Source organism: Hydra vulgaris, chromosome 07 (genome assembly GCF_038396675.1).
Source record: "Hydra vulgaris chromosome 07, alternate assembly HydraT2T_AEP".
Taxonomy (NCBI): domain Eukaryota; kingdom Metazoa; phylum Cnidaria; class Hydrozoa; order Anthoathecata; family Hydridae; genus Hydra; species Hydra vulgaris.
In genome coordinates, this window is record NC_088926.1 from 6,699,406 (window position 1) to 6,726,509 (window position 27,104).

A 27,104-nucleotide genomic window follows, 5' to 3' on the forward strand; every position below is an offset into this window, starting at 1 on the left:
TCTCAGTCCTGTTAATTAACCTTAAGTTGTAACGTAGGCTCTTTATGTGGCCTTGACAATGTGCATTAACACGGACACCATCCATGCGCAACATGGCTTTTTTAATACTCAGATTTTTTGCAGCTGTTGATGGAATCAACCTCTCTGAGAGCGAGCACAGAGTTTGAGAAACTTTACTACCAGTCGGCCTCAGAACCATTAAACTGAGTTTTAGAGCTGTACCCTCATTCAGAAATAACAGAGTTGCATAGCCATTATCAAGGAGGAAAAACCTATGAGAAGAGTCAAGAAGACCCAGCATTTATCACATTAGACAGGAAACAATGTAACACAGATTTATATCTATGTCAGTCTAATAGATGAATAAGGGATTTGAAGCTGATAAGCAGGATTATTCTGCTTACCCCTAAAGTCTTTACTTAGGAGGCCTCCTACAAGACAGTAGCTGGATGTAGTTAACCTCTGCCCAATATGAGTATTTTTATTGAGACACTATCTCTTGTCTTTACTCAACCAAGAGCCCCAAGGAAGGGAGATTTTAGCTGGATGCAATTAAAATCTGCTTAAAATGAGTATTTATATCGAGACACCATCTCTAGCCTTTACTCAACCAAGAGCCCCAATGCTGGGGGTTATTAAGTCAGAGTTAGTTTCTCCTAGCCTTTACCTAAAAAAGGAATAAGGCAGGTAATACTGGGTTACATAATACCAGTAGCAGGATGATAGCGATTATTTTGAACCAGACCTGACTGGAGTAATTAAAGTAAGTATGGACTTATTAAGGACACTTATTTGACCTATCTAGACTGGCAATATTGCTTTATCTTTACCACAAGATGAATACTAATCTTTATAGTTTCTTTATTATTACAGGTTAAAGACCTGTTTTCAAAGTTGGGCTATGAATATAAAGCATACGAACTTGATTTAGAGGGTAAAAATGTTATTCTTTTTTTATTGTTGTAAGAAAAAAAAACACTTTCTTTAATTTATCTTCGGTAATAAAAGATTGTATACTTAAAATTAAACTCTGTAAAAAAAACTTTTTTGTTACTATAGTTTTTGAGGTTGTTTTTGTTTTAAAAAAATAAAATTGATTATAATTTAACAGCTAATTTGTTCAAATAACAAAGTAATATTGGCAAAAAATTAATTGACATATTTAAAATAACACAGTAATTAAAAAAAAATTTATGTTTATTTAAAGTTGTCATTATATTTTCTTTCTTTTTTATTTTCTTTAATTAATCTGTATTTTTATAATTACTCTACTCTATTTTTTTTTTTTAATAATATGAGTTTATAGTAGTTGATAACAGTTATTGCTAATATTCTAAAAATCATGTTTCAACATGTACATTAGAGACTTTTAAGGAAATTTTAGAATTTCAATATACTCCCCTTGAAATGTGGGACAATGTGTAAAAACTGAATTAGAAAAAAAATAGTCAGATTGCAGGGCTTGTGATGAAGAAAATCGTCAAGCGTGTTATATCGCGCTCGTAAAATTAGAATATGTTTTCATCGAGCGTGATTAAGTGCGCTCGAGATAACGTCGGCGAGCGCAACCGTGAAAATTGCTGAAGGCGATGCTCATAAAAAGCTTTTTATATTTCTTTTTTTATTTGTTACATAATTCTTTCGTCAAAAAATGTTTGAATTAGTATCACACTCATGAAACTACTTCAACGAAGTAGATATTTATACTTCCAAACTTCTTGTATATTGTCAGTCGCGACTTTATTTTTAACTATTTATGTTATAAAAAAATAATATCAAGCAAAAACGCAACTTCTTATTGATTTAAGTATTGAAGTATAATTTAGTGACTTAGTTTTGCTTCGTTGTTTTGATATATGTATTTTAAAATGTTACGCAGTAAACTTAATTAACAGTTAATGGTTTTTATATTTCTTGATATTTCTTATTCAAATTAATTATTTAATTTTTTTCTAAAATTTCTTTTTTAAATTACGCTTTTTTATCTTAAAAAAATAACACAAGAATAATTTGAAATATTAATAAATAAGAATAATAACTTTCCATTTAATAAATATTGACGACATTACTTTGTTTCCTTTTCGAATGTCCTTGATTGCGAACATTCTAAACAACAGAATCGTTTTAAATTTGAGTTGCAATAAATAATAAAAAAATAATAAAAATGTTAATAAAAAACCTATACTATGAACAAAAACTAATTTTAAAAATTACTCTTTTATTAATATTTATTTTTATTATAAACGGTGTGTGGAATATTACAAACAATAAATCAAATAAATCTTACTTGATATTTTCACAAGATTAAAAATACTCTGCAGTTTCAATTCTCTTATAATGGTTTTCTAACTTTCTATTCTTATTTTATTTGCGCATTTTTGTATTCACATTGTGTTTCCACGTGCACATTCCATTATTGAAATTAGCGATTATAACGACTTTAAACTGCTCATTCATTACGTTAGTGCAAAAGAAAACGACGTTGTGCTTTTTATATTTTATATCAGTGCTTTGATAACAGAACATCTTTAATAAAAAATCTTTTTTAAATATTTTATGAAAGTAAAAAAATAATCCCGAACTATTGGACGAGCGTTATTTTATACGCTCGTTATAAGCTGAACGCGCGTTGTTTATCGCGCCTAGAACGTTTGAAAAGACCGTTTACGGGCGCATTTTACGAGCGGAGCGCGATCGCGCTCACTTTATCACAAGCCCTGAGATTGGATCACTCTTATGCCTCCACCAGGACTCATTTACAAAACGGTCATAAAATGTATATATTAAGAGATCATGGAGGAAAAATTAATGTAAAATTTTACTTTTGCTGTTTTATTTTAAACACAAAAAAAGTAAATTATTTTGCAGACCTCTCAAACAAATTTAGTTTGATTTAAAATTAGTTGTAGAGATAATACATTGCATCTCCAAGGAACATTGCATAGTGAACAGTTTCTAGTTTCTTAATTTTTATATTTCCAAAATTTAAATAAGCAACAATTAGCTCAACTAGTTCCTTTCTATCATCTCTTAAAACTTATTTACTTTAGATGTATTGATTTTGCAGAAATTAGAAGAGATTAGGAAGTAGAGTCTCAACTGAAGCTGCCATAGAGCAGTGATTTAGAAGCAAGCGCTTTAACTACTGCAAGTGCTTTAGAGATCCCAGGTTTGAAGTGAGATCTGGACATTTTTTGCGCCATTGATTAGGAAGGAGGCATGGACTTTCTATTTAAAACTTAAAAAAAAAATACAAAAACTGCAGCATGTTCAATAATAGTACCTTTTGCCTTTAAAATTTTTTATAACATTAGTATCATAAATCTTTGATTTATTTAAGTAAAGAATTGTTTGGTCCAGAAATCTTTGTCTCAACATTCCCAAAATAAAAATTTTTAAACCTAGTACATGGTGTCTGTCTTTACAGCATTCATAACCAAATAATACAGGCAAGATATATAAAAAGTATATTATTTCAACTTGACTTGATTTAGGTTGAAGTTTAAAGATTAATATATACAAATTAATAATAATTAATATATACAAATTAATAAAACTGTGGCAGTTTTTTTTAAAATTGTTTATTTTAAGTGCATCAAGAAGTCCTAAAGGTCTTATCACAGAGCACTGCAGAATAGCACTTAACCAGGAAAATCATGCCTCTTTCCTTACCAGAGCTGGCTTCGATCCCGAGGACCTCCAGTTCTGATATCACAACTCTATTTGCTACACCACAGCTGCATTCAACTTTAATACCTTCATAATGTTTTCTGAAAGCAGTTCTTCATGTACCACAAATGCCTTGGGAAACTCTTGTGTTGTCAAATTTAATTTGTTGACCATTTGACAATTTGATTTCTTGAAACACATAAGACATAAAACTTTTCGATTTTCATCATGATTTTTTACTGAATCAGGTATTTTTGTATTTTTTTACAAGAGCCTCTAAATTGCTTACTTCAAAGATTTTGTCTCTGGCCTTTTTTACGAAATTTTCAAACTTTTAATTAGTAAAAAGTTATGGAATCTTTTGTTTTATTTATATTAAAAAGTTTCATTGTTGATAAATACTTTAAAAATGTAAATTTTTGGAGATTTTTTTTGCACTCTATACATATGTGCAATAAAGGAAATTTTCAAAACTGGTTTTGAAAATTTCCTATATTTGTTATTCCTATATTAAATTTTCAAAATTGAACAAGCATAGGAAGATTTTTTAAATTTTTATATTTTTGGAATCCCAGTGATAAGGTTTCATGGGTATATTGTGGTTTTTTTCATGGAATGACTTGACTGTTAAGTTTTTATCTAAAAGTGTCTCTGTTTTGTTTACTTAAAACAAAATATAAGTTTATATATTGGTTTATATTTAAAAAGTGAGTTTTCTTATTCAAGACATTATTTCTTGTTTATAAACAGTTGCAAATAGTTTAAAATCTGATTATTTTGTTGTGCCCACTAAGCTAATAATAGTTATAAAAGTTATAAAATAATTATTGGATACATAAAGAACATGTGAACGCCAGTTAAATAGAAAAAGTAAAAAAAGGGAGTATATTGTACAAAAGTTTATTTATTTAATGTAAAATGTTTTCTGATAATGGTGCTTCTCCGTTGAAAAAAAATTCTTGATTTAAGATCTTTTTTTTTCATCTCTGTATATTTTTTTAATTTTCAATATAAAACCTGTATAAAAGACTAAAAAGAACTTTCAAAAAAAAAAAAAAAATTCGGCAGATTTCTCTCGATATCTGCTATAAAAAAAAGAAAAAAAAAGTTATTTTTTTGTTGTCAAAAAAATAACTTTTTTTTTCTTTTTTTTATAGCAGATAAATATGCGCTATATATCATAGTCAACAAAGAAAACAGCAAAAGTAATTCTTAACTGCTGACTTATTTCAAAATATAAATTAACACTCTTTATTATACAATAATAAAATAGTCCTAAATTTTTGTATTATCACATCCCTCAAGACCTATAGACATTTTTTGACTAGGTTCATTTAATTTAAAGTTAAATAAACGCTAGGGGCAATGCAAGAACAGTTACCCAAGCTTACATGAACACTTTAATGTATAAAATGTTAAGACAATTAAAAAAAAAAAAAAACGTTTTATCTACAGAAGAAACTCTAACAAAAATCTACAATTTATTTATCAATCTTTTGCTGTGGAAATAGTTCAGAGTTACTATGGAACCAATTGCTAAAACATATTTTTATTAATAAAAAATTAAATTAAAAACAAATTTAAAAAACTTGGAATGAAAAAATAAATTATTAAAAATTATGAAAATCTTTTTATATTTATTTTGCAATTTACATAAAGCTTTATTGTTAGAGTGGCTGTTTCTGTGATTAGTGAATGAATGGTTGTCACTTATATTTCAATTAATATTGATGTTTAACCCTCAATGGAAACTTTATTTTTTAAAGAAAAAAATCCTGCCATAAATATAAATGTTTAAAATTTTTTTTTAGCTAATGGCCCTGAAATTGAACAAATTCTTTTTCAAAAAACAAATCAAGAAACAGTACCCAACATATTTATCCGTGAAAAGCATATTGGTGGATGCAGTGACACAGAAAAAGCATATCAAAATGGAAGTTTGCAAAAACTTTGGCAAGGTGATGCTGTTAAGTATGACTTTGATTTATTTGTCATAGGTGGTGGATCTGGTGGTCTTGCTTGTTCAAAGGTATTCTACATACTTTGTACCTTCATTACATATATATGGTCATGAACTATAGGTCAAATTATAAAAGACTTGTGGTCAGCATCATCAGTTATATATATATACATATATCATATATATGTATATATATATAACTTAAATTGCTAGTTTAGATGAGTACTCAGGTGTCACACTGAAATAGCCTGCTGCCAGGGGCTGCATCACATACATCTACTGACAAATAGCCTGACTTGCAGCGGAGTGCTGCTACATCAACTGAGGGTTTGGGATGGGGCAGCAATATTTTTTATTATTCTTCGTTTTTTCTTCTTTTTCAGAAAATACTGTATGCTATAAAGATAAGCAAAACTAGTGAGCAAATGCTTATTAAATCAGCTATATATATATATATATATATATATATATATATATATATATATATATATATATATATATATATATATATATATATATATATATATATATATACATATGGGCAATTCCACGGAAAATGAAAAACTAGTCAAACTTTATACTCTTTTTCATCAACTTTTAGCAAATGAATATTGATGTAGACACATGAAAGTTTATTTAAAATATACCTCTAATACTGAAATTAATTTATTTAAGTCATTTTTATACCCCCAAAAGTTACGGTTTTCTAATTGTCGCATGATAAAAAAGGTATAATTGTAAAATGTTATTTTAACCATGAATTTATTTGCATAATCGGAATTAATTTAGCGTAAAAATGGAGCTAAATTAATTCCGATTATTTTATACTTTATAAAAAATGTATCTCTTAAGAAAATAACGAAAGAACTTTTGCAATTTTTATGTAATGTAAGTTAACAAAAATATGATAAAGTTTTGTTTTTTCTAAAATTTAGTTAAAGAAGTTTTTAAATAATATATGAGAAAGAATATTTAATGTTACGTTTTTACATTTAAAGTTTTGAATAACGATGCTTAGTAAAAGCACATTTTTATTTTAAATTTGTGTAACGTAAGCTAAACCTACATACATTTATTAAAGTTCTGGCGCTTTTTGTTTACAAAATGAATTACGTTATTAAGTAATTCACGTTGGTTTGACAAGGTTCTAACTGAAACTTTTTATATTAGGAAAATTTAGAAAAAAATCTTTTATTTTTTTTTAATGCTAACTAAAATTTTTTGAGGTTTTTTATTTTTTTTTTATCTAAAAAACATTTTTAATGAATGAGTTCAATACTTTTGCAACTCTTTTGTTACATAACTCTAACTCTGAATAATAGGTAAATAAAAAATCCATGATAAGTATCGCTCAGTAATGTAATTGATGTAATGTAAGTTAAATATATAGTATCAAAAAAACAAGTTTATTTTTCTTAGCTGGTAACCTCTGATAAAATTTTATATATTTTTTAAATTGGCATAGAATTCTTAACATCTTGTATAAGTTTCTAATACAAACCGCTTTACTGATTCATAGAAATCTGACCTAAAAGTTAAAACAATTTTTTTACCTTGTTTTCTGTGTAACGTAAGTTGAGTGGCATTTTTAGTAATAAGTTTGCCCTTTTTTGGCTAGACTGAAAACTTTTTAGCTTATTTTGTTTTTTAGACTAACAGCTTCCATACAAAATAGCTCAAAGTTTAATTTACAAATTAAATAGGCAAATATTTGATAAAGTTGTTGTGTGTGTAGCGTAAGTTAAAAATGGAATTGCCCATATATATATACACACATTTATATATATATATATATATATATATATATATATATATATATATATATATATATATATATATATATATATATATATATATATATATATACATATATTATATATATATATTATATATATATATATATATATATATATATATATATATATATATATATATATATAATATATATATATATATAATATATATATATATATAACATATATATTTTATATATATATGTATTCAAATAATAATGTAAGTTTGATGTCATAAAATTCTCTTAATTTTATTTTTTAAGCAATTTGACTTTTTTACTACTGCAAAAATATTAATTACCGGAAAATAAATGTTAAATGTAGAAATGCTTTTTTGAAATGTTTATTTTCTCTCAATTTTTTTAGTATTAAATAATTAAACTTAATATTACATTTTTAAAAATGTTTGATATAAACAAATTTCTTTTCTAGTTACAGGATTTGTAACTGTGACCAAGTGGTCTTCAGAAAAATGTTTTCTTAAAACAACTTGATCACAGCATGCAATGTATATCTATATTAATATATATATATATATATATATATATATATATATATATATATATATATATATATATATATATATATATATATATATATATATATATATATATATATATATATATTAATATAGATATACATTAATATAGATATACATTAGTATAGATATAAAATTATCAAAGATACTGTTATATAATAATAACGGATGATGCGGAAGTTATCGGACAAAATAAAAACGTCAATAACTTATTTATAAATAAAAAAACAAACTACTATTATATTTTTTTTAAATAAAGCATTTATCTTTTAATAAAAATATATTATTTTTTATATGAAAAAACACCACCATCTGCAATTGATCTCAATTTTGCTCTGACGCCTTTTATATGCGACTGTAAAAAGTTTAAATCAATTTCTTGTAGTTTTAGTTTAATGCGATCAATCAAAACTTGCTCTGTTGAAGCTTGCCAATCTCCCTCGTAAACCTTCTGTGCCAAATGTCCCCGAAAATTTTCAATTGGTCGTGCTTGAGGCACATTTGGGGATTGGATTCTTTATCAACGTAATAGACATATTGGTCCATCCAATTTAGAGAATCTTTAGAATAATGAGAACTTGCTAAATCTGGCCAAAATAAATAGTTAAAGTCTCCATGATACTTGTGAATAAATGGATGAAGTCGTTTTTCTAAACATTCATTAATATAGATTGATAAATTGATCGCTACAGCCTTGGAAGTGCGAAACAATGGCTCGGACATACCAAGGTCAGATATGGCTATCCACATTAATAATTTTTTTGGAAATTTCTCTTTTCCTATAAAACAAACACTTTCTGGGCATGTCTTTTTGTTGTTTGTGTAGTATCCAGAATTTCCAGGCATGTTGTCCCCTGCAAAACAAAAGTATTTTTCATCATCAATGACTAGAAGCGATTTTGTGTTATAGAGTTGGTTAACTGGTTTCCTGCTTCTTTTCTTTGCCTTTATTTGTTGTTCTATAGTGTATTTTGGAGTCTTTTCACGTTTTCTATATTTAATATTCATTTTTTTTAACTGACGACCAATTGTCGATTGATTTACACCGAATTTAATACCGATTTTTCTCTGACTGACCCCTTTTCGATTGTTGACAAGTCTCATTAATTCAGCTTTCTTTTCTCTAGTCCAGGATGTCGGACGACCAGGGTGCTTTCTATCAGAAAACGATTGAACAGTTTTAAGTCTTTTTAGGTTATCATATATTGTACTTCGAGCAAATCCTTCCTTTTCAAAATGATTTACGATTTTTTTTTTTTATATTAGGTTTATTTACAAAAAACATTTTTAGTCGCTTTCGAAAGGATTCTCGTTCAGCTGCATTTTAAATAATTGTGTTTCAAATAATAAAGTTTATATTTTATAGAACGTTTATGCCTACACATAAAACCACAAAAACTAATTATTATGCTTAAATAATGAAATTAGGATTTGTCCGATAATTTCCGCATCACCCGTTATTAATATTAAATAACTTAATACTGCTGCGTCATTATTTATTTGTGTGTTTAGCACGGAACTCATGGCAGCCATTACACCTGAGTTAATGACAAGAATGAGTTGCAGCAATTTTTTCTCAATAGAAACTGAACAAAAGTTTATACAAATGTTTAACTTATTTAAACTTTAAAATATTTAATGTTAAAAATTATATCATGTTTTACTTTTACTTAAAAATTGCATTGCAGCAATATCTCCTTCATTTGAATTTAAAGCATTTATTTGCCATTTTATAAAGTTATAGTTTTATCTTTAACTTATTTGCTGTTTTTTAAAGTTATAGTTTTTTACTAAATAAATTATGTTAAAAACTATTTGTATTGTATGCCTATGTGGTCGAATTGGTTAGCTTGCTGTGCTATGATTGTACATTGCTAGGATTCGTGATGTACAAATGAAGCAATTTTTTTTTTTTAATTTTTAAAAATTTTCAAAATGAAAAATAAAACATTTTAAAAGTTCTATAGATATTATAACATACACAAAGATATTATATATAAGATATTATATACTATAAAAAATGAAACGGAAAGAATTTTTTAAAAAGTTTTATATTTCTAAAAATATCAAAACATCTGAAGAACTTTGTTGCGCATAAATCATGATAGTGATACTTATATTACTAATGTGCTTAGGTTATAAGTTAAGTCTGCACATTTAACAGAGTCCTTTTAAGCTGCAGATGGTCTGGAAAAAAATAAATTAATAAAAACTTATAAAAAAGTTAAATTAAGTTTCTTAAGAATTGAGAAAATTCTTAACAATAAGGAAAATTCTTAACAATTAAGAAAATTTTAAATATTAATTATTAACTCAAAACAAAGATTTTAAAAATTTTTAATTTCTACTACTTACTAAAAATTATTGAAATAAAATGACTATGTAAAGAATAAGTATAGAAATGGTGTGGAATAGATTTACCTTTCTAAATATTTTAAAATCTATTTTCCACATGTTTTTAAAATTTTTTATACCAATTGTAATTACCACATTTTAAGTATTGTAGATATTATTTAGGCTGGTAACATCTGAACTGCTAATAGATTGCTGTTAACGCAAAGTCTACCAATGTCTTTAAAATTTTTAAGTTAATTAAATTATAAATTTTTTTCATAACTTTAAAAGGTAGACAATATGTATGGTTCATATAGATATATTTTAATAATAATAATTTTAATATAATATTAATTAATAATTAATATAATGTTAATTTTAAATTTAAATTTGATATAATATTAATAATAATATTAATATTTAATAATAATAATTTTAATATATGGGTCAAATCATTATATTTCAACCAATTTAAAGAAAACTTTGTGGGGCACCATCTCTGATTTTCCTGATTTTTACATATTGTTATGTGCATCATGTAGATAGGTTAAATTTGAAATTTCAGACTTCCAAGTACAACGGTTCGGAAATTATAGCCTTACAAACATGACACAGTGGTCCCCCTCGATTTACAACCGGTCAAAACAGACTACTTTAGAGCTGTATAACTTTTTTCTCACTTTCAACAAGTGTCTCATTTTTTCTAGAACTATTTTCTGGATAGTTCTCTCTTTAAAAAAGTGGTTTTTATTAACTTGTGTTAAAATAGAAAAAAATTATGACCTCCTCAACTTTGGAAAAAATCATAAAATTGTTAAAATATGCCAAAATGAAACTAACTGTAGCATTATTCTGTTCATCCACAAGTCTTTACAGATAGCTTTTCTGAGCTACTACTGTCTGCAATAAACGGGCAAAATATATGCAGCTTGTTGCAGCTTAAATATATCTAAAAGCAAAATGTCCTCTCGCCTAAAAAGTCCAACTTTCAGCCATTTTGAGATGCTTGTAAATGTTTCTAACACTTGTTTTGATCTAAGATTAACAGCATATAAGACCATTAGACCTAACTATCTGAAAATGCAAACATTATAAACTTGTCAAATCCACACCAAAAATGCCAGCATTTTTAAATCACCCTATTTTTTAATCATTAACGGTTGTATGTGTTACTAGAAACCAGTGCCCCTCTAATCTGCGAACTGGTCTATGTAAAGGGTGCAACTAATTATAAGTCATTTCTTAATAAAAGGAAAGATATGGTTGGTTGTCTTCTCCTTGATCTGATCTTTACAGTAGATAGGAGCACAAATAAATGGGGCAGTAACTTTTTAGAGACCTTCATTATGGTTCAAATGAAGGTCTTTAAGTTAATATAGATATTTAGATACCTAATATTTAAAGATCTAAATTACTTTCGAAATGAAACCATTATTTCTTTAAATTCTATTTTATTATAGGTAATCAGTGGTGTTTATGTGGTCTGGACCCCTCCCCCCCCCCCACTCACTCACTAAGGTGAGGGGGAGGGGTTTGGGGTGGCACCAATCAAATTCAATTAACTTTTAGTAATTTAATTAACTTTTGTTAATTCCCTTTTAAGACCATTACATTGTATATTTGTTGGAAAATCTCGCACACATTTTTGATAGTTACTATGAATATTTGAATCTTATGGTAAAAGCATGAAAAAATGCATAATTTTGAAAAAAATGATTCTTACGCCAACAAATACATCACTTTTAATTACTTTTGACTTTGGTCCAAGATTTGCGTGTTGTCAGAAAGTAAAAACCATTAATTTAATTACAAATTAATCATTTAAATAAAAACCCGCAAAAACGCAAATTTAATTGACCAGAATGTTTTTAAAAACATTCTGAATGTTTTTAACAATATAAACAATGTTTTTATTTTTATTTTTTTTAATAAAATTTATATTGAAATCAAAAATCATTTTTTTAAGACTTAGACAACTGAGACATATATATATATATATATGATTTTAATGATATATATTATATATATATATATATATATATATATATATATATATATATATATATATATATATATATATATATATATATATATATATATATATATATATATATATATATATATATATATATGATTTTAATGATATATATAATATATATATATATATGATTTTAATGATATATATAATATATATACATATATGTGATTTTAATGTACTTTTTTAGGTTAGGAAAAACTTCAATAATTGCATTAAAAACATCCAAGTTGGTGTTAGTTTTATTAGGATGGCTATAAAAGTTAATTTAAGGAATGTTAACAAATTTTGATTATAAAGAATTCATTTGAAAGAAAATAAGTTTTTAAACAAAAGCTATTAAAGTTGCAGTGTTAAATATATATGTCTCTGCATATACTGAAAAGTCCTAACCAGAGGTTATCATATACCGCCGACAAGAACAGTTGTTAAATTTTGGTGTGGTAATATTATTTCCCAACTTATTTCTCACATTTGCCAACTAAGGTCCAGGGCTCAATTTAACAGTCAGACATTAGACATTGTCCGGCTAAAACCTCAGATTGTCCGATCAATTTACAAAGTAATCTGACATTTTGACCTTAGGGAACTAAATTCTACAAAATAATACTTTATTATATATATATATATATATATATATATATATATATATATATATATATATATATATATATATATATATATATATATACATACATATTCAAAAAATTATAAGTAAAGTAAACTAAATATAAACTAAAAGCTTTAAAATAAAACTCAAAATTACTTTTTAATAGGTTTTTAATTGCGTTTGAAATCAATTACTTTAAAACTTATCTTTTAAAATGTTTAAATAAAGTTACGCAAAACGCTTTTACTAATTATTTTTATTGATTGTTTAATAAATAAACAAATTGTTTAATAAATGAACAAATTTTATTTAAATTGTTGAAAAGTAAATTATTGAAAAGAAAAAATATAATATTTTTTAGTTGTATAAACTTTTTTTTCGAAAAGTTATTATAAAAGGGCAACAAATTGTTTAAAAAATAATGTAGTCTTTTTAAAATAGTAATTTTTAATCATTTTATGCTTTGATTAGGAAGTCAAGTTAAAAAAAAAAATTTTTAAACAATTCTTTGTAAAAATAAAAACAAAAAAAAAACAATTAAATCATGGGAACATTTAATTTAACTTATTCATAATTTAAAGTAACTCAAAAAAATGATCTTTTAAAAGATTTGTAGAAAGACTTTTTATGATAAATTTAAACATTTGAAACCATTTTAAAAACAGTTTCAAAAATTTAAATTTATCATAAAAAATACATACCTACTAAAAAAAAATTAAATATAACATTTAATTTACACATTATGCGTTTATTTTAACCAATCATTATAATTAAATTTTGATTTTAATTAAAGTCTTTATGTAAAATAAAAACTTTAAAAAAGATCAACGATTAAAAGTTATTTGTAATGTAAAGATTTTTTTTTATTGCATTTAAATTGTTAAAACATCAAAACAGCCGTTGTTAAGTTGTAAATAATCAAATAAAATAAGTGTTATCAGTTACAGCATGAAAATTTAAGCCTATCTAAGAAAACATACAATATTAAATTGGAACTTTTTAATTAAAAAGATGAAAAATCTGCGTTGAAATATTTTGAATAACTAACATTAAATAAACGAAATAACATGACCAAGATTTCGATTGCATTACTTGGTTCCTTAAAACCATAAAAATTATATTAAAAAAATGCGCGGTCGTGGCACAGTGGTTAGAGCGCTTTCTTGAGAAGCAAGAGATCCAGGTTCGAAATGAGCTCTGATTGTATTTTCACAGTAAGGAAGGAGGCGTGAACTTCTTGGTTAAATGCACTTCCGCAGTGCTCTGTGACAAGACTGTTAGGTCTTCTTGGGGCACCTAAATAACAAAAATAAATAAATAAAGAAAATAAAATAAAAAAATTTGAAGAAAAAAATTTTGTTTGGACATTTTGTCTGGATTTTTATAAAAAATTAAGTTGAACCTTGAAGGTCCATTTTTGATGACTGTTTCAAATGAAATTCATTGTTTAGGGGAGGGGATGTAATTAACCTTTTTTTTACAACCCTGGCCCCAACTACTTTTAAACACTGCCAATTTTAAAAAGATTTATGTGAACATTTGACTTGAAAACTTGAAAATTGCTTCATAACAAAGTATTTTAGAAAATACTTAACTCTTACTATTCGGAAACACAAAGCCAATGTGTTTAGGAAAAAAAAGTGTGTTGAAACAATGGCCTAAAATATGTGTGTGTATATATATATATATATATATATATATATATATATATATATATATATATATATATATATATATATATATATATATATATATATATATATATATATATATATTTCAATATTTTATGTGTGTTGCTAGTGAGTGCAATAGCTAATTATACTCACTACCAACACACTTTCAACTTGTCTTAAAGTAGAACACCTTGTACATGTATAAGAAGGCACAAATGGATTCTTCACTGAAACATAACTTACCTCCACCACACCTAACATTGTATTCAGTATTCAAGAGTTTTCAAAATAACTAATCACTTTTTAAAAATGCAATTGTTATCTGAAAAAGGATTACCTAAAAGGCAGGTGGAGTTGTGATAATAGTCATTCATAACTATAGAAGTACCATCAAGAAAATATCCCCTACACCGATTTTCAGCCAATCCTGGCATACTACTAAATACCTTTAGAAGCGTGGAAACTTTGATATAGTAATTGCTAAATGTTACTCACATAGGCTTTAATGTGGATATTCATGTGTCTTAATGGTTGGTGTTTATATACCAGATTGGTATATAAACACCAACCACACAACTATCAACTCAACAGTTTAGCTCTATCTTACAACTTTTACGCCCTTAAAGACCCAATCCACCCCTGGTTTACATATCTGGCAACTTTAATAGTTGTGATAATACTACTTATGACAAATAAACCATGAACCTACTCAAGTATTGGTATCTAAATTGTCTTGCCTTGACATTATTTTAACAAATGCCCTAAAGTGTTATATTTTTGAAACTCTCAAACCACTGGGTCCATCCTCATTTCAAATTAATCTAAATTCCAATATTAATCACATTTTAATGCAGAGGAACGCTAGAAATGCTAGCAATCACAATGCTGTCATTTCTTATTCCCCTCAAGATATGTATAAAATACACAAACATAACCTAAATGCATCTAAATATGTTCTTGGGAAGATAAGAGACACAGTTGCTGCCATACAACTATTTGACATGCATAGTATCATAGCAATGACCCACTGGGATCATTCTCAGCTTTCCAGAATGCTATAATTGACACACAAAATAAACATCACCTCTGCATATTATTGAAACCTGCTGTGACCAAAAATCGATGACTGCCAATATTCTACAATGCATAAAACAATCCCGATTTTCACAAAAATTTAAACTTTACAACCAACGCAACACCTTGGCTAGTATTATTGTCCACTCTATTGCCACCCAGAAAGCATCTTACTAGAGAAATAAATATATGTATCCCACTAATAAGAATAGTATGTGGTCACATAAACGATGACTATAAACCCTAACTCCCAGCTTACCCTCAAGTACTGAGTTTTATACAAAACTAAAATGTATTTCTTAAATGTAGTTTGGCAAGGCATTACTAAATGAAACAATGCATTGCAAAGTTTAAAAACCTCAAGTTTCATAAGGCATAATGAAATAATAGTATATTGATGTTATATGATGGTATATTGTTTTTTAAGTACTTAAATGTGCCAGTTTATCATAGATTATATCAATAGCAAATATGATGAATACAGTTGTCATAGGTTTATTTCATTAATAACTAAATTATGAAATTATTTTAGAATACAATAATTTTAAGTTGTAAAGATTAAGCAATTTTTAATCAAAGTAATCATATTATTCAGTTAATTAAAACTTAATAATAAGCATTAATAGTAATAAAGTAGTCTGTGGTCACACTGAATGTAGAAAGTAAACAGCTAAAAGTGTTTGTTATTGAATTTTGAATTCAAGTTTTTTAAAGAACAACATTTTAGAGAGAAAAAAAACAACAGAAAAATAGTTAACCATTATAGCAATTACAAAATTTTATTAACTCTCATACTGATCTTTCTGTTCACACTTTAGTAAAACTTGATTCTTATCTAATATAGAAAGAAAAAAAACCAAGAAGAATACCTACACAAAACCAGAACAAAACAAAAAAAACATTAAAAAAACATATTTTTCTGCAATTCTATTTGCAGACTTGGGTGGTTTGTTTAGGTTTCCGTATTGGCTGATTTATTTAACTATAGTAATAATTATAAATTGGCTAAAGGTTTGGGTTTGGACAGGCTGTCTTGTGATATTTTTCTCAATCTAAAATTTCTCGAAGAAAGAAATAAAACTAGAAGGAAATAATAATCTTAAAATGATAAAAGCTTCTTATGTATTTCCTGTTGTTTTGTAAACATGCTATCTAATAAGTTTGCAAAGTTTTGCTGAGTTCAGCAAAATTATATTTTATAGTTTGATATTTCAATAACTAAAATAGTGGTTAATGTTATAGTTCTAAACAGACCAATAGAAAAATGCAAATAAACAGACCAATAGAAAAATGCAAATAAACAGACCAATAGAAAAATGCAAATAAACAGACCAATAGAAAAATGAAAATAAACAGACCAATAGAAAAATGAAAATAAAAAAATAATGTGAAGATTATCTGAGTTTTAATTATAAAAACTCAATTTTTATAATTAAAATGTTTATACACATTTTACTTAGCCAGACCACATGGAACAAAATGTGGCTTCAACATTCAAAATCTTTTAAAATATAATTTTTTTCAAATTCAAGTTATTGTTTCTGTTGGCAACATATTTAGCTTGTTTACATATAAGTTTTTTTTTCTTTCTTATATAAACAGGAAGCAGCAGATCTTGGAGCAAAAGTTGCAGTTGCAGACTTTGTAGTGCCATCTCCAGCAGGTTCTACCTGGGGATTAGGTGGAACTTGTGTTAATGTTGGCTGCATACCAAAGAAGTTAATGCATCAAGCTGCTCTTCTTGGTAAAATTTTACTGAATTATTTTGTTTTTATTTTGAAGTTTTTCTTCGAATTTGTAATCTTTCACACAAATTAGAGTTTTAAGTTTTGGTTACATCATACATGCATGCAAGTATGATTTAACATGCAACCATGAGCCTAAGTATATTGTATCTTAGATATAATTAAAAAAATTTTTTGTATTAATGCACACATAGGAGTTTTAAAATAAGAATACTTTATATGGTTGTTAATACTTATTAACTAAAAGTTAGGAACTTGGTTTTGTTAAATTTTTGTTTATTTTTGTTTGTACCCAATTAACAAATTTATTAAAGGTTGTTTGTTTTTTTGTTTTGAAAAACTAATAACATAAAAAAAAATTATTAAAATTTTAAAAGTTAAAAAAAAATTTTTAAAACATTAAAAAGTTATTTTTTTTATGACTAAGATATTTGTTTAAAATCATTGGCTTCACTACCTACTTTTTATCTCTATTTTCCCTTGATTAATTCTTTTTTAATTAGTAAACCTTGTTCTATATTGGATTCTATGTAAAGTTGACCAATCTTTATGTAAAGCTTATTTAAAAAATCGAATTTTTTTGCACTAATTTTACATTTTATTATGCTGTTGATAAGTATTCCATTTCTGTTTCTCATTTTTTTAAATTCACAATATTTCTCTTTTTTGTTTACAGAAATTAAAAAACTTAATATACAAATATGCTTTTTTTTTTTGACATTGTTTAGAAATATCAAAGTTTTTTCTAATTGTAAAATTAATCAGCAGCTTTGTTTTAGGTGAGGCTATCCATGATTCTCGTCATTATGGGTGGAATATTGAAGAAAATATTTCTCATGACTGGGCTAAAATGGTTGATGCTATTCAACAACATATACGCAGTCTTAACTGGGGTTACAAAGTTAATCTTCGTCAAAAAAATGTGAAGTACTACAATATGTATGCCACTTTCTTAGACAACCATACATTGCAATTAACTGACAAAAGTGGCAAAGCAGAAACTGTTACTGCTGATAAGTTCGTTTTAGCTACAGGTGGTCGACCTACATATCCTGACATACCTGGTGCAAAAGAATGTGCCATTACGAGGTTAACTTTATTATTATTTTAAATCTATGTAAAAACTATACTTTGATCGTTATAGTTTTTGAATTATATATTTTTAATTATAGTGATGATATATTTTCTTTGCCTTATGTTCCTGGAAAGGTTCTATTTTGTGGAGCTTCATACATTGCTTTAGAGTGTGCTGGTTTTACACATGGCATAGGGATGGATACAACTGTTATGATGCGATCAATTCCTTTGCGTGGATTTGATCAGTTCATGGCAAACAAAGTTGTTGATTACATGGAAACTATTGGAATTAAATTTCTGAAGAAATATACGCCAATAAAGGTAAACAAATATAAGTATTTTAACCATTAAACTGTTTTAGGTTTTTAAAATTTCAAAATTGATTTTAAAATTTATTAAAAAAAAAAAATTTCAAAATTCTTCTAAAAAGGAAGGAAAACTTTCAGTTTAAAATAAAGAGGCAACATTTTTTGATAAAATTTCTGTAAAGGTACATGCAGTAAAAATATTTGTTTTAGAAAAAGTAGAACATAAGGCAAAGAAAAAGTCAAACAAAACATGAACTAAATGTAAATTATATTGTATATAGATAAAAGTCATGTGTTTTATCTGGTATGGTAGTTTTACAAAGTTGAAATCAAAATTTCAGAAGAATAAAAATAACATTAGTTCACAAGAAGTTCAAATGATAGTTAGAAGTTCAAGGGATTGTTAGAATGGACTTAATAATTTATTTAGTTTCTTAGGTGCTATGAGTTCAATACTTTGGTTCATTCCCTGCTGATGTATTTTTTTTTTTTAATAATATATTTTTTATACATTTTTATTATTGGCAACATGATGTTTAACTATTATGGCAACATATATGAAGTTTTATGATTATGGAAACATGAATGATATTTTATTACTGTAGACTGGTTAATGTTTATTTTAGATGGAAAAAGTAGAAGAGGGGACCCCAGGTAAAATTAAAGTGACTTATATGAATCACAATACTAATGAAGAAGAAAGTGATATATTCAACACAGTTGTGGTTGCTATTGGTCGATCTCCATGTACTAAAGGCCTTGGTTTAGAAAACTTAGGAGTTAAGCTCAATCCTTCGTAAGTCAAATTTAATTGTAAAAACCAAACTCAGTTAATTAATTAAAAAGTTTAAACTGATAAGGGGTAGTCCATAAATTACGTCAACACAAGTCCTGTATGAGTTGTCACAAAACCACCAACCTTCCTCCTCCTCCTTAGAATGTGACATGATTTGGACCACCCCTAAAAACAAAAAATATTTTGACTATTCTTTATATATATATCAAGCATTCTTAGGAGACGCGTGCGATCCTTGGGGTCGCGATCGCGTCACAAAACGAGTTACCATCTTTGTAAGGGGAAAACATTGAATAAAACGCGTTATTAGTGCGTTTTGTTTTAGGTTTTAACCCGGCGTTAAAATATTGAAAGCACTGAAAAAAGATATTAGTGAAAACTTTTGAAAATCACAAAGTTTTGTACAAACGATCGATAGCATGTCGTTATATGAATATTGCGATAAACTAGATTTTGAGGCTTTAGAAAGATATATTAAAAAGTTGGAAGTACTTGGTATAAAGCAGTGCCCATACAAGTTTGCTGCTGACAAATGGAAAAATGACCCAACAGAGTGGCCTCCAATACAATACCATGATCTGTATAATTATTTAATTAAAAGTCCGAAAGTTTTTTCACCGGGAGCAATGGAAAACTATAAGGCGTTGGAAGCATATAAGTACTTTGTTTCTGGTTGGGTACAGCCTTTATATCATATTGTTTTAAATTTTGGTCATGTTCTTTTAAAAGGCGAAGTAAAGCCCTCCTACAAAACCAACAATTCTCCATATACTGCATGGGTTGCTCTTACAAAAAATGGATCAGTAGTTTCTAGCCACTGTAATTGCATGGCAGGGTTAGTAAATGTGATATACTTAAATATTTTTATTTACAGTTTGAAAGCTATTACTATTTATCTTTATGCTCTATTAAAACAGTAGAATTTTAATAGAATTCTTTTACAACATCTAGTAGATTTCTTCAAAAGTTTGTCATAACATAGTTGAATTCTACAAGAGTTCTACTGTTCGAGAACATAGCAAAACAATAATCAGTTAAACTTTTAATGATTATTTGTACAAGTTTTAATATTTATTTATAGTTATTAATACAATTTTTTAGACTCGGTGAAACATGCTCACATGTGGCTGCAATTCTTTTCAAAATTGAAGCAGCTGTCCGATTAGGAATAATTTCTAAAACCTGCACTGATGTACCATGTCAATGGAACCAAATATTTACACGTGATGTAAAACCTGCTCCAATCACAGGAATAAATTTCTATAGCGATAAGGCTAAGTGCAAGCTACAACTTAGGATGCGAGAACCTGTTGTTGCGGTAAATGTTTTTGCACAACTTTTTTATTCATATTATTACAAATATATTATTTTTATTTATATTATTACAAATATAAATATTCAAGTTTTTAGAAAAAAGCTTGGTTTTTCTATTTTTAAGATATATAATTAAGATTTTTATTGTTTATTTATATTGTAGAGATTTATATTTTTTTAAATAGGCATTAGCAGAAGATCAAAATCATTTTTTGAAGTCTCTTGAACAAAGTAACCCAAAAATTGCTGTATTGTCATTGTTTAAAGGTTTTCAAACCCCATTTTTAAATTCAAATGTTAATCAATTGACTTTAAAACTTCCACAAACTTTAAGAAGCTTTTATCAACATTCATACCTTAATCTAAGTGAGCAAGACTTTGTTATAGAAGCTAGCAATCTTGCTAAGTCACTGAGTATAACAGCTAAAGAAGTAAATTACCTCGAAGAAGCAACCAGAGCTCAGTCAGCCTGTGTATTGTGGCATGAGCATAGAAGTGGAAGAATAACTGGCTCCTGTATTTATGATGTTATGCGAGCATCTCTTAAAGCTCCATCAAAATCTTTAGTTTTAAAGATAACAAAACCTAACTTTTCTTCAATAAATACTCCTTCCTTATTATGGGGAAAAGAAAAGGAAGAAATTGCTCTAGCGGAATATATAAACATTTGCTCAGTAGATGGTTATGTAACTGAATCAATTTGTTTATCTCCTACAATGGTTCATAAAGATTTTGAAGTCATTCATATCGGTTTTTATGTTTGTCAACAAAAACCATGGTTGGGAGTCTCACCAGATGGCTTTGCTTTTTGTTCGTGTTGTGGTTATGCTGCCATAGAAGTTAAATGCCCTTACAGTTTGAAAGAAAAAGGGTTATCAGGTGCTATAAACAGTAACAGGTTTTACATAAAAACACAAAATTCAAAATATTATTTGGATTCATCCCATTATTATTATGCACAAATTCAATGTGAAATTTTTATTTTGGAGGTAAACTATTGTGATTTGATTGTTTGGACACCAACAGAATTTGTTGTGTGCAGAATTGAAAAGAATCTAGATTTTATTGAAAACATAATAGTAAAAAGTCACAGTTTCTGGAGAGAAGTCATCCTCCCTGAATTAATGACACGCAGGATAGAAAATGCTGAACCTATTTTGAATCGAGAAAAGTCTAAACTTAGTTATTGCATATGTAACAATGAACAAGTGAACACTTCAACTGAAAATGATGGAGATATGGTGGGTTGTGATAAGTGTGATCAGTGGTTTCATTTAAAATGTTTAAAACTTAAAAGACTTCCAACTTCAAAAGTTTGGTATTGCCAAAAATGCAAAAATGGCATTAAAAGTAAATATTTATATTTTATAGTTGCTTGTATTTTTTTATATTGAAAACAAGTTATATAACTAAAGAAATTTTTTATAATCTTAATAGTTTATTTCAGGAAGTAACAAATTTGTGTGCGATGTGATGGTGCATTCTAAGAAAAGAAATCAAGATTTATGCTAAGGTGCTGCGCTACTTATAAAAAACGGTTATTTTCATAGCCACATATTATTAAAAACATTATAGCATAAAATTTAATTGGTAAAGCTTGGTATGGTAAACTTTATAAGTTAAATTTCACATATAATTTTTTAAGATTAAAAATAAAGCAAATTAATAAAAAAATATATATATATATTAAATGGGCTGTTACTTTCAGTTATAGTTTATTTATAACACCTAAACAAATTTAAGAAAAATAATTCTATTATTTTTACTATGGTGCAGGATGGCCCAGAACATGCGTAAGTAGGCAAAAAAATTTTGCCTAGTTACACATGTTCTGGGCCACCCTGAGATTTTTGAGACTAAATATTTAAGATATGACACTTACAAGCATTATGCAAACTCCAAACTTAAGTATGCTCCTGCTTATATAAAAATGTTTGCAAAAAGTTGCAGTGGTTGGAGACTAGAAACAAGAATATCCCAAATGTGGGGAAAATGACTTAAACTTTATTTTCCACTGCAAAATTCTAAATTTAAATTCATGGATTGGTTTAAATTTAGAATTTTTTTTTTTTTACTTTTAATAAAAGATTTGACCAATTTACAACCCCTTCATTTTGGGGAGAGTGGAAACTTTACAGGTTTTGTCTGTGTCAAACACTTAAGGACTTTACTTTTATTACTTTAAGTTTAAAACCTATTTATGAATTTAGGTATAGTATAGATAACTTTTAGGTTAGTAAGATAACTTTTGTTCCCAGACTCCAAATTTTATTAACCTGGAGTTCTTGTGTCTCCATGAAGCTTAAAAATTAACTAACAGATTTAAAAAAGTGATTACTTGGTAAGGGCTATAGACATGGGCTCCTTAGTTTTAAAAGCCTCTACTTTAATAAACAAATAAATCTCCAATTTTGGTAAAAGATCTTGTTTTCAATTAATTAATTACCCCTTCAATCTAAAAATTTTTTATAAATATCCAACCCCTCCTAACTATTGACTCCATCTCCCAAAACAAAAAATATATATGAAAAAAACAACAAAAAAACAAAAATTAAAATAGAGTAGAGACTCTCGAGTCCTTAATACAACGGGGGGAGGGGGGGGGAGGTTGAAGGGGAGTGGAATTTTAAGTCTATATGTAATAAACGGGGGGTGGAGGGAATTACAATATAAGTATTTTTATAAAAAAATCAATTTAGAAATCCAAACCAATATTTTTTACAAAACACGCATTAAACTATTTAAATCTAGCGTGGCTCGCGGTCAAATGTAAATGTCAAATTAAAAAACCCCTACCCATTTATTAATTTTAAAGGAATGTAAATTTGTTTCAGGATTTTCTATACTTTAAAAATCACCTGTTTATTAAATTTTAAAAATTTCTGGAAAACTTCTTGTTATTAAGATCTTCCCTGTTTATTAGCATAAAAAATGTAAACCTATTGACTATTCCGCACCCCCCCCCCCCCCATCCCTCTAAATTTATGCGAATTAAAACATATCTCTGCCCATCAAAACAATTACAACTTTTTAAAGTTATTTAACCACCTTTTAACTAGGTAGGTGACATAGGCAAAGGAGTCAAAATCAGAGGTTTCCCATAATTCTTGATTTTAAAAATTATATAAATAACCCTTCCAAAAGAAAAAATGTAACATTTTAAGATTTTGAAAAACTCTATAAAATATATATTTCAAATGCATAATTAAAGTTCATGCTATAATATTTTTAATAATATGTGGCTATGAAAATAGCCGTTTTTAAAAGTTGCAATTAATTTGCTCAGCACCATTCTTGGTTTATGATCCATGATATCCATCGGTAACTAAATAATTAAAAATAAAGATAATTATAGGTTTTATTATTATGACAGATTAATATAATAAAATAAAACTTTTAAAAACAAGTCTTGATGAATTTTCAATAATTTTTTTTTAATTGATTAACTTTAAGGATTTCAAAAACAAGATTTACATAAACTAAAATAATACTTAAAAACGACTTTTATATATATTTAAAATAATAGTTACAAATGCATACATTATTTAAATACTATACTTTCACCCAAATTAGTAAGAGCAGCACAAACCACGACAACTTTATCACAGCTTGCTTGAATTAAACATAATGCTTCCTCTTTTATATTTTTTACAGTTCGAATTGGCAAAACACCTTTTAAGATAGTATATCGATTTTTTATGAGTCCAATTACTCTCTCAATATGAATTCTAACTGATGCTATTTTCCTAGATGTTTCAACCTCATCTGCAGAGAGTTGTAATTTATTCCTTGTGAATGCTAGAATTAAAAGCTCAGAACTAGAATTTGCAGCAAAATCATCTTGTAGGGTAAAACCTCTATCAGCTAAAATTTGATCACCTGGACAATGGTATTTCAAAGATGTAAAATTTGATTCACGGACAATCTGATTGTCAGAAGCTCTTCCACCCCAACATTTTGAAACAAAATTGATAACACCTAATGGTGTACATGAAATAAATACCTTTAAAGTGCTATGTTTTTTATAGTTACTGTAACATTGAGCTTTTGCCAAAAATGGCCCAGGTGATTCAATATATATCTCAAAACAGTCAATAACACAAGTTAATCTAGGAAACTTTGACTTAAATACTGGTGGGATTGTATCAAAAATATGCTCCCTGCACTCCATTCTAATTAAAAATAATAATTTCTCTGCCATCACATCTAACCACTTCCAAAAATATTTTATAGCTGAAGTTTTGCAAATATTACATATATGAGCTAACATTTTAAAAGTAATATTATGGCGCAGCTTAACAATAGTTAATATTATTTGGTCCTCCATATTTTCTTTGCTTGTTAGTTGATCGTTTTCATAACCTTTGCAAAGATAGTCCGTTAAATGTATAAAAACTTCAAGTTTAAGACCAGTCAACATAATACAACTTTGAGGGTTCACTCTCAAGGCCTGAGAGGAACAGGAAGAAATGTAATTTGACTGTTGTCTGTCATTTAATATTTTAATTTCAGCTCGTAGACTATCCATTTCAGCATAAATACTTACACGCTCACTATCCATTAATTGAGATTTTACAAAATTAGTTGAAGATGACAAGCAAACAAGTGGTATTTCATTAACTTCCATTGAGGAGCATTTTAATGTTGAATCCACTGAAAGGGAAGAAACAATTTTCTGCTTTTTATTAGACAAATATTGTATTTCAGGTTTATTGAAAGCTGAAAACAATGTAGGAATGTAATCTGGATCATTTAATGCATTTTTCTTTTCACCTAATAGAAATAATTTATAATTTTTTAGACTTTACTAACATATATATATATATATATATATATATATATATATATATATATATATATATATATATATATATATATATATACATATATACATATATATTATATAAGTTGTTTCAAACATACCAGAAATAAAATGTTTCGAACAGACATAATGAAATCTTGACTTTGGTGACCATAGCTTGTTTTTAATAATATTCCCTTCTTTGTCAATATCATTACGACTAATTGCTTCAATCCAAAGTTTACGACGTAATTGATCTTTTGGTATCAAATAATATTTTAGCTCTGGAGAAGTTTTAATATTGCTTGAACATCCAAAAGCACAGCAACTCTTAGGCATTTTTAAAAACTTGACTTGGTGTTTTTTCTATTTTAGAGCCGGGTTAAGTTATAAAACAAAACGCGCTAATAACGCGTTTTGCTCAATATTTTCCCCCTACAAAGATGGTAACACGTTTTGTGACGCGATCGCGACCCCAAGGATTGCGTGCCTTTTATGACCATGTATATAATATTTTGTTTTGATAATTTGGCCGCATTACTTAATTCAAGCTCATATTATTCTCAATAATATGAGATTGAATTAATCAATTATGCCTCATAAATGCTGCAATTGATCAACCTAAGTGATATATCAATGTGACGATATAAGAAAAATTATTAGCTTCAAACTATCAATTGAAACGCTTTTAAGTTAAAATTAGTTTTATGCTTTTATTTTTTCTGGTTTATTTTTTATTTATTTTATCATTTGTTAAGTTTGTTTCTCATTTTAGTTTATGGTTTGTTTGTTTTTAATTTTCTCTTTAAAGTAGTTTGGTTTTTTCAGCACATTTTTTTAAAACACGCAAATTATCAAATTATGCAAAAAAAAATGTGTCAGGTTGTAAAAAAAAAATTGTTGACATGGTCATATAAAGCATGCGATCACATGTGTCTCCTGTGAAGGCTTGATATATATATATATTCTATTGAATATTTTTGTATCTTTTTGTATCATATTATGCAGGAATGGATTTTTAATATCAGATGAGTATGATAGGACAAATATTGAAAATATATATGGAGTTGGAGATATTTTGGATGGAAAACCAGAGTTGACCCCAGTTGCTATACAAGCTGGAAAGCTCCTTGCAAAGCGACTTTTCAATGGCTCAAAAGTTACAGTAAGTTTTTAAACAACTTATAGTTTGAATTAACTCCAAATAACACAATAGCAACATTTTTTGTCATTATTGTACACTCACCTATAAGTACACCATTACACTACTACTATATAAATTAGAGGTGTACAAGTAAAGCGTTTACATTGTAAATAGTGAATCCAATTTTTATTGAAAAATGATTTCCGGAATTTTCAGAATTGCATGAAATGAAA

At 27.1% G+C, this 27,104-nt stretch overlaps 3 protein-coding genes across 4 annotated transcripts in view; 2 read left to right on the plus strand and 1 right to left on the minus strand.

Moving 5' to 3' along the window:
- The window catches only part of LOC100212234 (thioredoxin reductase 1, cytoplasmic), a 57,548-nt gene that overhangs the window by 25,704 nt on the left and 4,740 nt on the right, over positions 1-27,104 (plus strand). For both annotated transcript variants that reach the window (XM_065800897.1, XM_065800896.1), the window contains exons 3-9: positions 874-934; positions 5,481-5,698; positions 17,289-17,430; positions 18,211-18,520; positions 18,604-18,829; positions 19,443-19,612; positions 26,736-26,892. In XM_065800897.1, coding sequence (XP_065656969.1) covers positions 874-934; positions 5,481-5,698; positions 17,289-17,430; positions 18,211-18,520; positions 18,604-18,829; positions 19,443-19,612; positions 26,736-26,892 — 1,284 coding nt within the window. The remainder of the gene's footprint in view (positions 1-873; positions 935-5,480; positions 5,699-17,288; positions 17,431-18,210; positions 18,521-18,603; positions 18,830-19,442; positions 19,613-26,735; positions 26,893-27,104) is intronic.
- LOC136082268 (uncharacterized) lies at positions 19,944-22,464 on the plus strand. The gene is made up of 3 exons (XM_065800898.1): positions 19,944-20,447; positions 20,714-20,930; positions 21,112-22,464. Exons 1-3 carry the CDS (start codon positions 20,032-20,034, stop codon positions 22,318-22,320), a joined length of 1,842 nt encoding a protein of 613 aa, XP_065656970.1. The 5' UTR covers positions 19,944-20,031; the 3' UTR covers positions 22,321-22,464.
- Positions 24,655-26,092, minus strand: LOC136082189 (uncharacterized). The gene is made up of 3 exons (XM_065800705.1): positions 25,850-26,092; positions 24,726-25,699; positions 24,655-24,672 (listed from the first exon to the last, which is right to left on the minus strand). The coding sequence occupies exons 1-3, from the start codon at positions 26,064-26,066 to the stop codon at positions 24,655-24,657; spliced, it is 1,209 nt and encodes a 402-aa protein (XP_065656777.1). The 5' UTR covers positions 26,067-26,092.